Source organism: Canis aureus, chromosome 5 (assembly GCF_053574225.1).
Source record: "Canis aureus isolate CA01 chromosome 5, VMU_Caureus_v.1.0, whole genome shotgun sequence".
NCBI classification, from domain to species: domain Eukaryota; kingdom Metazoa; phylum Chordata; class Mammalia; order Carnivora; family Canidae; genus Canis; species Canis aureus.
Window position 1 is genome coordinate 3,277,859 of NC_135615.1, and position 12,718 is coordinate 3,290,576.

The 12,718-nt window shown below is 37.9% G+C and overlaps 1 protein-coding gene across 30 annotated transcripts in view; it reads left to right on the forward strand.

Annotated features, from left to right (window-relative positions):
- The window catches only part of CREM (cAMP responsive element modulator), a 74,600-nt gene that overhangs the window by 51,219 nt on the left and 10,663 nt on the right, over window positions 1-12,718 (forward strand). For 10 of the 30 annotated variants that reach the window (XM_077896619.1, XM_077896629.1, XM_077896615.1 and 7 more), the window contains 2 exons: window positions 1,261-1,449; window positions 12,640-12,675. The exons of 5 other annotated variants lie outside the window; for them this stretch is intronic. In XM_077896619.1, coding sequence (XP_077752745.1) covers window positions 1,261-1,449; window positions 12,640-12,675 — 225 coding nt within the window. Of the gene's footprint in view, window positions 1-1,260; window positions 1,450-7,428; window positions 7,585-8,119; window positions 8,305-12,639; window positions 12,676-12,718 lie in introns of those variants that run through there. 15 more of the 30 variants (XM_077896617.1, XM_077896624.1, XM_077896618.1 and 12 more) reach the window with 8 other exon arrangements.

Here is a 12,718-nt window from a genome sequence, read left to right on the forward strand (position 1 = left end):
CATCTTTCTGTGTTAGGCCCTAGGATCTCAGGTCAAGGAACTAAAGATTTGTTGTTGCTCTTTCTTATAGTTGAGACAGGTTTAAACAATCAGGTGTTCACCTACATGGGTCTTTGCTTGGATACTGTTGAAAAGATACTGTTTACTTACCAGCTAGGTAAACAACAGAACTCATCTGCTAATGCCAAAAATTTTAAAGCTCTTAATCCAGTTCCAAGTAGGAAATATTCAACATACACTTTGACACACTACTGTAACATTCCTGTAAGACATTCATGTTAACTTACAGGTGTTGTGTTATTCTTTTAAAAGCATACCCTTTGGTTTCACTTCATCTGTGGTACTTAAACTAAAACATAGAATGGTAATGTTTATGTTTATGTTATGTTTAAGATAACAGAACTCTTCAGATATTTTAAGCAGTGCTTATTTGTCTATTAGAGTGAAATTTAAAAACAAAACATTTGATCAGTTGTTCTTTGGAAACTTTTGGTTAATATGTTAACTTTTAAACATGACTGGCAAGTGTTCAGAGGAAGTCCACCTCATATTGTTGCCATTAGCTGCAGTTATTCAAGACACTTGGTACAGGTAAATATTGTAGCACAAATTCTTTCAATAGTTGTATTTTAAGATACTTTCCAACTTAACATTTTATATTTCAGGATTCTCCTGATATAGTCAAAATGGTAAATGTTACGGTTTGGCAAACTTAGCATTTACAATCAAAATATATAGTAATATATATTCCATTAACAGCTATTTTGTTTAAAAAAAGCTACTTTGTTTTGATGAGAAATTAGAGTAGTTAGTTGAATGAAGATATAAATTAATGGTAATTCTGATGCTTGATGGGATTTTACTGACTACTTTTTAAATATTAGAAGAATGCTATTTATCTATAACTAAGGACATCTGAGAGAATGGAGAAAATCAAGAAGCTGGCTTTTCTCCCTGTCTGCATCTCCACTTTTCCTCTTAAATAATTTAGTGGGATGGATACCAGGGAGGAGGCAAAATCTATGGGTTCTATGTATTTCAAATAATTCTGAATAAAAGTTATTTTCAAGTGTTCATGAGCTTTTTCAGAGTGTTGTCCCATGAAGAAGGATCTCCTTATCAATTCAGCATAGAGAAATAAGGGTAAACTGATCATGAGCAGCATTGGTAATTAATAGACCCACAGTATATTCTTCCAGTATGGGATTATTAAAAATGAATCTTGAAATTCTCTAATATTTCTTTTCTTTTTCTGTTAAGTTGCTATAGCCCAAGGTGGAACAATCCAGATTTCTAACCCAGGATCTGATGGTGTTCAGGGACTACAGGCATTAACAATGACAAATTCAGGAGCTCCTCCACCAGGTGCTACAATTGTACAGTATGCAGCACAATCAGCTGATGGCACACAGCAGTTCTTTGTCCCAGGCAGCCAGGTTGTTGTTCAAGGTATATTTTATTAATCTAATACATTTAGAATACCTGTGCATCACTATATCACACCAGTTAGCGGTGATTTTGTAGTTTTCTGAAATATATAGGAGGCAGATTTGGGAGGGGGCACTTAAAAGCTTGAAGAAGGAATATTTTAGTACATTTGATAACACATTGAATTTTATGGTTTTCGTTTTTCTAGCAAGTTTTATTGGCTCTAAAGAAAAGTTCAATTCAGAGTAGCACGATGGGAAAAAAAGACCTGGATACATGAATGAATTTGTACTAATTCATATTTTTATTACCCAGTCTATGAAGATTTAAATATCCAGTGCATGGTGCACTGAATTGGGGGTTTTCCCCAGATATGACACTCAAGTCTCATTTCTAGACATTTCATGTCAAAACAAATGCTGATTTTTTTTTTCTCTAGACCGTTCTAGTATATTTAAAGTTCAGGTACCCATTCTACTTCATATGGAAGTAGTAAGATAAAACATTTGGGGGTGTAGCCCTAAGCTTTTAGAGTAACCTAAGATTTCAATTAAATTCGAATATATATGATTATTATTTGAATATATATTATTTTAATTTCATTCAGTTTTGCTCATAATAACTATAATATATTTAATACAACTTGCAAAAATCCTATGTTTTCATTTAACTGTATTCTTGGCATTTACTTAGGACGTTTGATGTAGCACTAATTTTAAAGGGAATAATATTCATTCTTTTGGTTTGAAAGTTTTGCAAGTATGGAAAAAAGCAGATTCTGATTAATGAATCTCTTGATAATTAGCTTTACTCTTAGGTATTTGGGGGGTTAATATGGACTGTAATAAAAGTGTATCAGGTACTGAGTGGTACTTCCACTCCATTTATGGAGTAAAAAAAAATTCATAGTACTTTTCTAATACTTTGTTTTCTTTTAATTGTAAAATGAAAGCCACCTGTTTTATTTCCCCCGATTCTCATAAACCCTCTATGTCTAAATAAATAACGATAAAGACTCATCATTTTTTCTAATTTATCTTTTTTATATGGAAAATCTACTGTAAACCCGATACTTTAATAAGAAGAGCTTAAAAATGTTTTATGTTTTGTGTAGATAATATACTAATGAGTTTTATACTTATGGGGTTTTAAGAACTCATTTTCTTCTATTAGTCACAAGAATATTTTTCTACAATAACTATATTAGCTAGTTTTACCTAAGATTTTATTTATTTATTCATGAGAGACACACAGAGACAGAGACAGAGACAGAGAGGCAGAGACAGAGGCAGAGGGCAAAGCAGTCTCCATGCAGGGAGCCTGATGTGGGACTCGATCCCAGGTCTCCAGGATCACACCCTGGGCTGAAGGCAGGCACTAAACCACTGAGCCACCCGGGCTGCCCAGTACTCTATTCTGTACTGTTGGTCTCCTTTTCTTTTCTTTTTTTAAAAGATTAATTAATTTATTTTAGAGAGAGAGCAGGAGGGAGGGACAGGAGGGAGGGAAAGACAGTTGTAAGTGGACTCCATGCTGAGCATAGACCCCCAGACAGAGCTTGATCTCATGACCCTGAGGTCACGACCTGAGCTAAACCAAGAGTTGGAACCTTAACTGCCTGTGCCACCCAGGCACCCCTTCTTGGTCTCCTTTTCTATATGCCAGTACCATACTGGTTTGTTATCTCACAGGACAAGGTTCCCATTTTTATCTTAAAAAAAAATTATTTTAGTGGTGATTAGGTTATGTGAACCATTATTCTTCAATATGCATTTAGAATAAATTTGAGTTTCTAAATAATAACAATATAATAATAAAACTCATAATAAGGTTGTATTTAATGTATAGAGTAATTTAAGGGAAACTGAAGCCTTTTTAAAAATTGAGATATAATTGACAGATGATAATTATATTAGTTTCAAGTGTACAATGTAATGATGTGACATTTAAGATGCAGTAAGTGATCACCACAATAAGTCAATAATCTAGATAACATTCACTGCACAGTTAAAAATTGCTTTTTTGTGATGAGAACTTTCAAGATTTACTCTTGCAACTTTCAAACAGACAATACATATTATTCACTATAGCCACCATACTGTACATCACATCCCCTAAACTTGTTTATTTCGTAACTGGAAGTTTGTACCTTTTGATCACTACCCATTTTGCATACTCCCTCCATACCAACCCCTTCATGCCCATCTCAGGCAGCCACCAATCTGTCCTCTGTATCTGAGTCCTGGGGGTTTTGTTGTTTTGAAGATTCCACTTGTAGGTATGATCATATGGTATTTGTCTTTTCTCTGACTCACTTCACTTAGCATAATGCCCTCAAGTTCCATCCATGTTGTCATAAATGGCAAGATTTCCTTCTTTTTTATGGTATAATAGTAATTCATTGTGTGTTTGTGTGTGCGTGTATACACACTATATTTTCTTTATCCACTTATCATTCATCACTCAGGCTGCTTCCATATCTTGGCTATTGTACATAATGCTGCAATGAACATGGGGATACGTATATCTTTTCCAATTCCTGTTGCTGGTTTTTTGATAAATACACAGTAGTGTGATTGCTGAATCATTGGGTAGTTCTATTTTTAATTTATTGAGGAACCTCCATACTGTTTGCTATAGTGGCCACACCAATTTACATTCCTATGAAGAGTGTACCAGGCAGAGGAAGATCTGATGTTTTCATAATGTTAAATTGACCTGTTCCAAAGCATAAAGTGTCTCATTTTTTAGATCTTATTTTAACTTTTTTTTAACAGTTTAAAATCTTTTCTCCCTGGAAGTCTTTTATATTGTTAAGTTAGTTCCTAAATGCCTGATGGTTTTTGTTGCTATTATCAATGATACATTTTCTAGTCGTTGCTGCTGTGAAGAAATATTACAGACTGTTTAAAAAGGTTTTTATTTATGAATCTTGCCAAACTGAAATTATTTCTAATAATGTGCCCACTCTTTGTGAATCTATCTGTGATGGTACATGAATGTTTATATCAACCACAAGTTAGGTGTTTGTTTCTTCCCTTCCAATCTTGATTCCTTGTGTTTTCTTTTAATCTTTTCCTTTCCTTTTTTCTCTTTTCCTTAAAATAATGATAGTAGGGGTCCCAATTCTCTGTTACTCACTTTCTATCACCTTCCATCCTGTCATTTCATTTCATTCAAAGATCACAGCGATTCTTTGCAAGTTCTCTGTCCTTATCTCGATTGATCCCTCAGCAGTATTTAACACTGTGAACCTCTGCTTCCTTCACTTCCCATAGTGATACTCTATTCTCATTGGATTTTTCTTCTCTCTCCTATATCTCTTCCAGTCTCCTTGATTGGTCTAATCCTCTCTGATCATGTCTTCAGTGTTAGCTGGTGTTCGTGAATATTGGGTCCTGGGCCTTCTTCCATCTGACTGAGCACTTTCTCCCGGATGACCTCATTCCTGCCCATGGCATCAGTGCACTGTCACCATGCCCCTGACTCCAGCTGGCTACTTACAGGTCCCATGCTCATGGCTCTTTTTTTTTCTTTTTTCTTTTTTTTTTTTTTTAAATATTTCATTTATTTATTCATGAAAGACACAGAGAGAGAAAGGCAGAGGTATAGGCAGAGGGAGAAGCAGGCTCCAGGCAGGGAGCCTGATGTGGGACTCGATCCTGAGACCACGGATCACACCTTGAGCCAGGGGCAGGTGCTCAACCACTGAGCCACCCAGGCATCCCTCATGCCCACCTCACTTCTCCTTTTTACCCTATTTCAGTAATGGAGTCCTGTCCAACCTGTTGCTTCAGGCTAGAAACCTGTGTGTCATCCCTTCCTCCACTCAGATAAACCACTCATCCTTCCATTCCTCTCCACTTCTGTTGTCCCAGTCCTTCTTCCAGCTTCCATCTCCTCTACCCTGAAGCTGGTAGTTGTGGAGAAGTTTCCTGATCTTCCTAATCATGCCAGAGGTGGTAGATCCCTTCTTGGTCCAGTTTTTTGAGAATTGTACCTGAAAAGTTCAGGCTCCCTTTCTTCATCCCTCCCAGTGATTCTGGGAGCTACTAATATTTCTTAAAAACAAGTGTCTCTGCCTCCAACGTTTTCTTTTTTCCAGTATACTCTCAATTCTGCAGTTCAGAGTGGTATTTCTAAAATTAAAATCTAATCATGTCAGCCTCCTGTTGAATTATTCAGTGAATTCCTGTTATTTGTTACACAAAGTCCAAAATCTTTAACGTGGCCCAAATCTCTGCTTAATCTAGGCCTTGCCTCCTTTACTAGACTTCTCCCTCTCAACTTCTCTCTCTTTTGTTATGCAGCTCTGTGCTGGATTTCTTCATTTCCTGTGATATGCCATGCCCTCTCTTCCTTTCTAGGGCCTCACACTTAGCCATTTGCTTGACAGGAACAGTTATGCCAGTCATTTGTAATATTCATGCTTCCTCTTACATAGTACTTCCTCTAAGAAGCCTTCTCTGATCCTGCAGATCTGGTTTGGATAGCCTACTGTATGTATCTCCTGAGCGCATGTGTAACATGCATAGGCAATAACTTCCGTTTGGATTGGGGATCCTTAGTATCTAGCACAGTCCCTGGCATATGACAAATGTTTAATAAAGCCATTTCTTAAATGAAAGTGAAATGTTCTTCTTCTATGAAAATGTCATTAGTTCTGTGTGCTGGTTGACTGAGTTTATCTGGTCTTTGGAATATATTAAAACTTTTACTAATAGCAGTAGTCGAACAAATAACCAACTTCCCTCTTTCCTTTCCTTTCTCTACCCTTTTTTCACACTAATATTTATTGAACACCTAAGTGCCGATTTAAAACCAATTTGAACTTTCTGAAATTGGTAATAAAATGGACTAGTACTCCTGGACCCAAACCCTTGGGTGTGGCTGGAAGAGGAGTCTGTCATGGAGCCTCTGTTGGGGATTGATGTGTTCGGTTCATCTCCAAATATTCTTACTTGGCCCATTGTCTTCATGTGCTCTGGAGAAGCACATCGACATTATCCACGTAGGGTTAGGGTGACGAAAATGGGCTTTATCAGCCCACTGGTCAAGATAAAAGGCTTCCGTGCCATGTCACTTAATGTTGTGCACTAGATAAGCAAATCATTTCTTTTCCCAGACTGTTATCCTGTTGAACGTGAGCTCATTTATTTTTTTTTTTTTATTTATTTTTTTAATCTAACCTTGCCACTGTTAAATTTCCTATACTGATCTAGCTCTTCATGCACTCAACCATCATTAAGTGACCCAGATAACATTTGACATTTAAAAAATTTACGAGTAGTAATTGTGACTTATTTATTAATCTTTTGAAAAATCCCCAAATTCTTTTCAAAGGATTTTAATTTAGTAAAATAATGCATTAGACTGAGACTCATGAAATTGCTGTTTTTGTGGGCCAAAGAGGTCGAATAGCAAATTCCCGTGGTTCAAACTAATATTTATGGAAGAATGCTATGTTCTTGCTACCTTTGGCACAGTGAATTTTTTAAATGTCAGTTTTTATTTCTTCCAAGTGAAATTAGCAAATTCTATGTCACCTTGGGAACAGCTGGATTTTATGGTGCTGCAGCAAATAGTTCAGCAAATAAAACTGTGTTAAGTGAACAAAGGTGGCTGGGTGTTTCTTTCTTGATGAATTTAGAAGTGTCTAAGAAATACATTTCTGTGTATTTCACAATGTTTTTCTGGGCTGTCAGGGTTTTTTTGTTGTTTTAGTCCCCATGTATTTTTTTTTCCTCTGATGAGTTATAAAAAATAGTTTATGCCCCCTTTGTTTTTCTAGAAACCTTGGACAAAATAATAATAAAGAAATCAGTTGCTCCATAAAAAACAATTTTAGAACTTAATGCTAAGAAGACATTTATGCCAGAGCCCATCTCAACAAATTCTAGGTAAAATGAGAAACAAGAACATTAATGTGGTTTATTACAGGAAGGGTTTTTATAGGGCTTCGGTTTCATTGAGCTCCTCTGTGACAAAGCAAATTGATGGCCGTGATAGGCTAGTGATGTCATTGTGATGTCAGTTACTCCTACTTATCCTGCACATGCTGGCTAGTTTGGAACACTGTATGTCAACCTGTGATAGGAAAGACAGGACAGTTCTGTATGCAGAAACCCATCATGGCTGTAACCGGAGATGAAACAGGTAAGAATTTTAAAGAGAGATTTACATTAATTCTGAAAATTTTATTTTTTAGTTTAGAAACATTTAGGGACCTCGGAGTGTTTCAAAAAGTATTAATTTTCTAGTAGCTGAGGAGTAAGAAGTTTCTTTTGAAATCTATCTGTACGTCTTCAGCACACTCCAGGAGGGCATCTTAGTGTAGGTGCTTTTCTGCTCGGTGGCCTATTGCTCATTGCTTATCCTGTCTCTCTCAGCTCTGCTTCACTAAACTAAGCGGTCACTGCATCTGCAACTTGTTGCAAGTCCCAAGCAGCTACAGGTTGAACATAACACCCTGTTCAACTTGTAGAAAATTAAGCTTCCGATTGCATGTCGTGTACGAAGGCGCTCGGCTCGGAGACCCAAGAGGCCGGCCCAGCGTGTCGGGGCGCTGGCGTGCCTCCTGTTCTCTTTCCTCCCGTACTCACAAGGTCGGTAGCTCAGCTAACCGAGTTCAAAGGGCTGACGTCACCTCATTTCCTGGAACCGCGTTCGGCAGGGAAGTGGGAAAGTTAAACTCCAGGCGAGCTGCACATTGACGTCAGCTCCGAGTCCTGCTGTGATTTAGTCAGTTCCTTATGCTCCGCCGAGGGCGCTGACAGAGTTGGTCGTTAACTAGCTCGCCGCCGCCCCCGTCTGCACGCCTGCTGGCCCCGGGCAGCCCGCGGTTCTCCTAAGCCTTCCGGGAGCGTTTCTCCGCAGGTAAGTGCGGGCTGGCTAGCGGGAGCGCTCGGCACACCTGTAACGCCTGGGTGTGCGGGACCCCGCGGCCCTGGCGCGCCTGCGCCTGCGCCTGCGTCTGCGCCTGCGCGGGCAGGTGGGCAGGTGCGCAGGTGGAGCCCAGCCCCAGCCCCAGCCCCCGCCCCCGCCCCCGTCCCCGTCCCCGTCCGCGTCCCCGTCCCCGTCCCCGTCCCCCGCCTCGCCGCCGCCGCTCGCGCCCCGGGACCCCTGGGCTCTGCGGTGCGCACCCTGGTCGCGCTCGGGGTGCCCTCTGGCGCCCGGCCGGGGAAGTGCTGGCCTCAGAGCTGTCACCCCCCGACCCCCACCCCACCCCACCCCACCCCACCCCACCCCACCCCCACCTCCACACCTCCACACCTCCACGTCCCAGGCTCAATTCTTGACCTCTGTCATCAGTGCCCCTTCAGTGCTTTGGTTTTCTTAATTAGGTAACGATTCTGACCTAGTTGCCAACGGCCTGTAGACGGTTGCCTTGTTTTTTTCTGTGGTGTCTAATTTCTAACCAGTTCTGGAGTTGCAGATTGTAAACAGCTTCACCACAGTTTAACTTCTCAGTTAGTTGGGCTAAACCGTTGTCCTACGCGGGAACATTCCACTGATTTGAGCAACTAAAACCAGCATTAAAGCTTTTTGAAAATTATCTCAAACCAGTTTCAGTGAAATTTTAGAGAAACTATAGATTGCAAAAACTCTTAAATGACACGTTTATTGTAAGATACGGATGAACTTAATCTCAAATACTGCATGTCATATAATTGTAGAAGCAAGAGGTATTTGGTGCATGTGTTTCTTTGCTAAAAATTATTAGTTGACTTGTATCTTTATTTACCCACTCTTTAATTCCAAATCTCGCGTCTAATCATAAGAGAAAATTATAACAAAAGATAAAAGATTTGAAAATACACGCTATATTTAAAGATGAAAGCTTAAGGTAAAACTTTGCGTATATTTTTAACCATTGCTTGTAAATGAACATTTTTATACATTCATGTGTACAGAACAAACCTATGCCATCCTTGAAGAGTTGTTTTTTTTTTTACGGTTTTACCCATAATGCTAATACATGAGTTTCTTCCAAATTAAAATTTTACAAATACTAAAACTAAAAAAAATCTCAAACATTTTCACAAGATCTTATTGTGCTTTGGAAATCATTATTTTTAGAAATCGAATCAGTTTTCACAGAGCCAATTCTGTTTTGAAATGCTGTTTAAAAATGAAAAACACATTTTTTTTTGAGGAACCCAAAGAGAAAAAAAAGGGGGGGACTTTTTTTTTTAAGGAATAGTAGAGCAGCTTTAGGGACCCACCTTTAGGTTCTCATTTCTGGGCTGCCTGTGTAGATTGGTGAACCAAGTAGACTGTTCTAGATCTAAATCTTTGGCTTACACATTTGATCATGGCCCACATTTTACGTAATGATGCAGTAGACTCTGTGTGTGTGTGTGTGTGTGTGTGTACAAAAAACAATTTTAAAAATAATGTTTATCTTGAGGCGCCTGGGTGGCTCAGTCAGTTAAGCATCTGACTCTTGATCTCAGCTCAGGTCTTGATCTGAGGGTCATGAGTTCAAGCCCCGTGATGTTTTGTTTGTTTGTTTGTTTGTTTGTTTGTTTTTTAAGTGCTTATCTTTACATATAGTAGAGATGTAATGTACTTTTCTATTTTTTCTATGACTCATGAAATTGATTTTATGACCCACTAATGGTCAAATGGTCAAACTTAGAGTTTGAAAAACTTGTCTAGACCAAAATCAGGCTCCTAATAATGATTGGTGTGGGAAAAGTTTTTAGGAGTATTTATTTATAGGATCATGGAATAAAATGTAAAAAGTGAATACCTATAGTTTATAGAATTGTATTATGAGACTTTAGAGTATAGTTAAATTTTTGTTAGAAATAATTTTGGACTTTATTCATAAGCTGATTAAGAGCCTCACTCCATATCTTTTAGTCTCTGAGTCTAAAAAACTTTAATATGTTGTATTCAGCCTGGATTTCTGAACTATTAAACATTACAACTTATTCAAATTTGGAAAATAGTATCTTAGTTAATGTTTGATACACGACAGTAAGGATACATTTCACCTTGTGAAAAGAGGGCACTTGAAAAGATTATTGTTGGAGAATTTTCACATAAAAGAAAAGTTTGGATCAGGTGTAACAGCTTCTTAACATTGCTAGAAAAGCAAAGTATAATCATGTTGGAAGTGAAAGTCATTTACCTTAAGTTTTAATAAAACTCCAAATCTGTATGGAAGGTTTACTGAAATTTCCGTTGTGCTATGTTCCCACTATTTTTGAAAAAAATTTCAGTGAAATATTTTTTGGTTCTATTTGTCTATGAATATATTGCCCAATAAAATAATTATTATACTTTGTATTTATGTAAGCTTTAGAATAAAAAAATCGCAGGGTTACAATATAAATACAAATACAAATGTGGTCAGTGGTATCAAAAAAGGATCAAATGGTGAGAGAAGTCCATGAAGCAGGTGATAGAAGTTAAAGTTCCAGGTGGGCCTTTCTGAGGAAACTGTATTTAAATACCCAAGGGGAGAAGCACTTTCCAACTATTTTTTCTGATGCACTTAAAGCAAATAATATTATATTCGTCTTTCATATAACAGCGTGGGTCAGAGTGGTAAATAACTCTTCCAAGCTTACAAAGCTAATGAGTGGTGAACCAGTTTGGATCTTCAGACTTCAAGAAAAGACCTTGTCTGATTCTGTTCACACACCATATCACATTGCTCCTCAAAATTCACCTGGTAAATTCATGCTAATGTTAGATGAGTTACCACAGCATACTACATGCTACTTAGAAAACATAGAAAATAAAGTTAGCATCATTTCAAGTAGTCAAAATGGATTTTTTCCCAGAGTGTTTATTATTACTTTCATGGAACAAGAGTATATATTTGCTATTATCTAGAACTTTGAATTTCAATATTTATAATTTCTCATCTTTTATGCCAACTTTCTTTTGACTCTTAAGATTTTCACTTAAACAACTCAGGAAGTTCCCTTAGATGTAACTTAAAAATATGTAACGACTTCGTTTTTTGTGGTCTGTGTGTTATTGTAACAAATTCAGAAATGTTCGGTGCTTTATAGTCATGCTTATGTAGGGTTTCTTTTTCCTGGAAAAAGTAGAGCGTAGAAAAGGGAAAGGTTTTGACAGTGTGAGACACCAAGCAAGCACAAAGCTGATTTTGGGCATAAGGTGCCCCAGTAGCAGTGGAAGGGTGGGAGAGAACCAAAAAAGAAAAGTAATGATGTCAGTAGCTTCTTGGAGCTAGGGAAAAGAAACCCCTGCTTACCAGTACAACTTCAAAGTTAGCTCTGTTGCTTGTACTTAGGTATATTCGTGGTTAAGGGACACCTAGTGAAATGACATCTGAAGGTAGGAGCTCCATATATAAAAATGTTTTTATTTGGTTACATGCTCAGTACTATAGAGATCTCAATTAGTAGATAAATAAACAACAAAACACCCACTATTTGGGATGTGGATAAGTTGTTCCACTTCGAAAGCTACTAAGATAGGCATTTGGCTGAGTTTCTTATTTCTTTTTTTTTTTAATTTTATTTATTTATTTATGATAGTCACAGAGAGAGAGAGAGAGGCAGAGACACAGGCAGAGGGAGAAGCAGGCTCCATGCACCGGGAGCCCGACGTGGGACTCGATCACGGGTCTCCAGGATCGCGCCCTGGGCCAAAGGCAGGCGCCAGACCGCTGTGCCACCCAGGGATCCCCTCTTATTTCTTTTTTCATTAGGAAGAAACAAACCTCTTTGATTTGTGAGGCTTTTCAGTGAGTTCTCTCATTACCAGTCTGATGAGACTGTATCGTTTGGTTGCTGGTGATTCTCCACCTTTGAGGTTCTATCCTAAATTATTATAAACCCTGAAAATTCAGGACATTTTATGTTATCTTTTAATAGTTTATTCTCTAATGGAATATAATATACTATAAATTTTAAAAGTTTTTATAGCATATTTTTTAACAAAATAAGCAATAAGAGCCATACATTTCAATCATTCTATTACCCCTGTTTGTTAGAAGGGAAAGTCCAGGGGAATATATATTTGTGGATGTTACGTGCCTTTTAACTAATATACAGTATAAGCATAATTTGGAACATTGTCTTTCAGAACTTAAGGAAGGGAAGAGGAAGGGAACTAACATTTGCTGAATGCCTACCATGTGCCAGGCACTGTGCTAGACACTTTGACATACATTACAGGGTTTATTGTGAGTATTAAATGAGATAATGTATCCCCATTTTACAGATGAGGAAACTGAACTTGCCCCAAGTCACATGGCTGGTAAGTGGCAGAGCTGGACTAGAATCCAGACTCCAAATCCCAT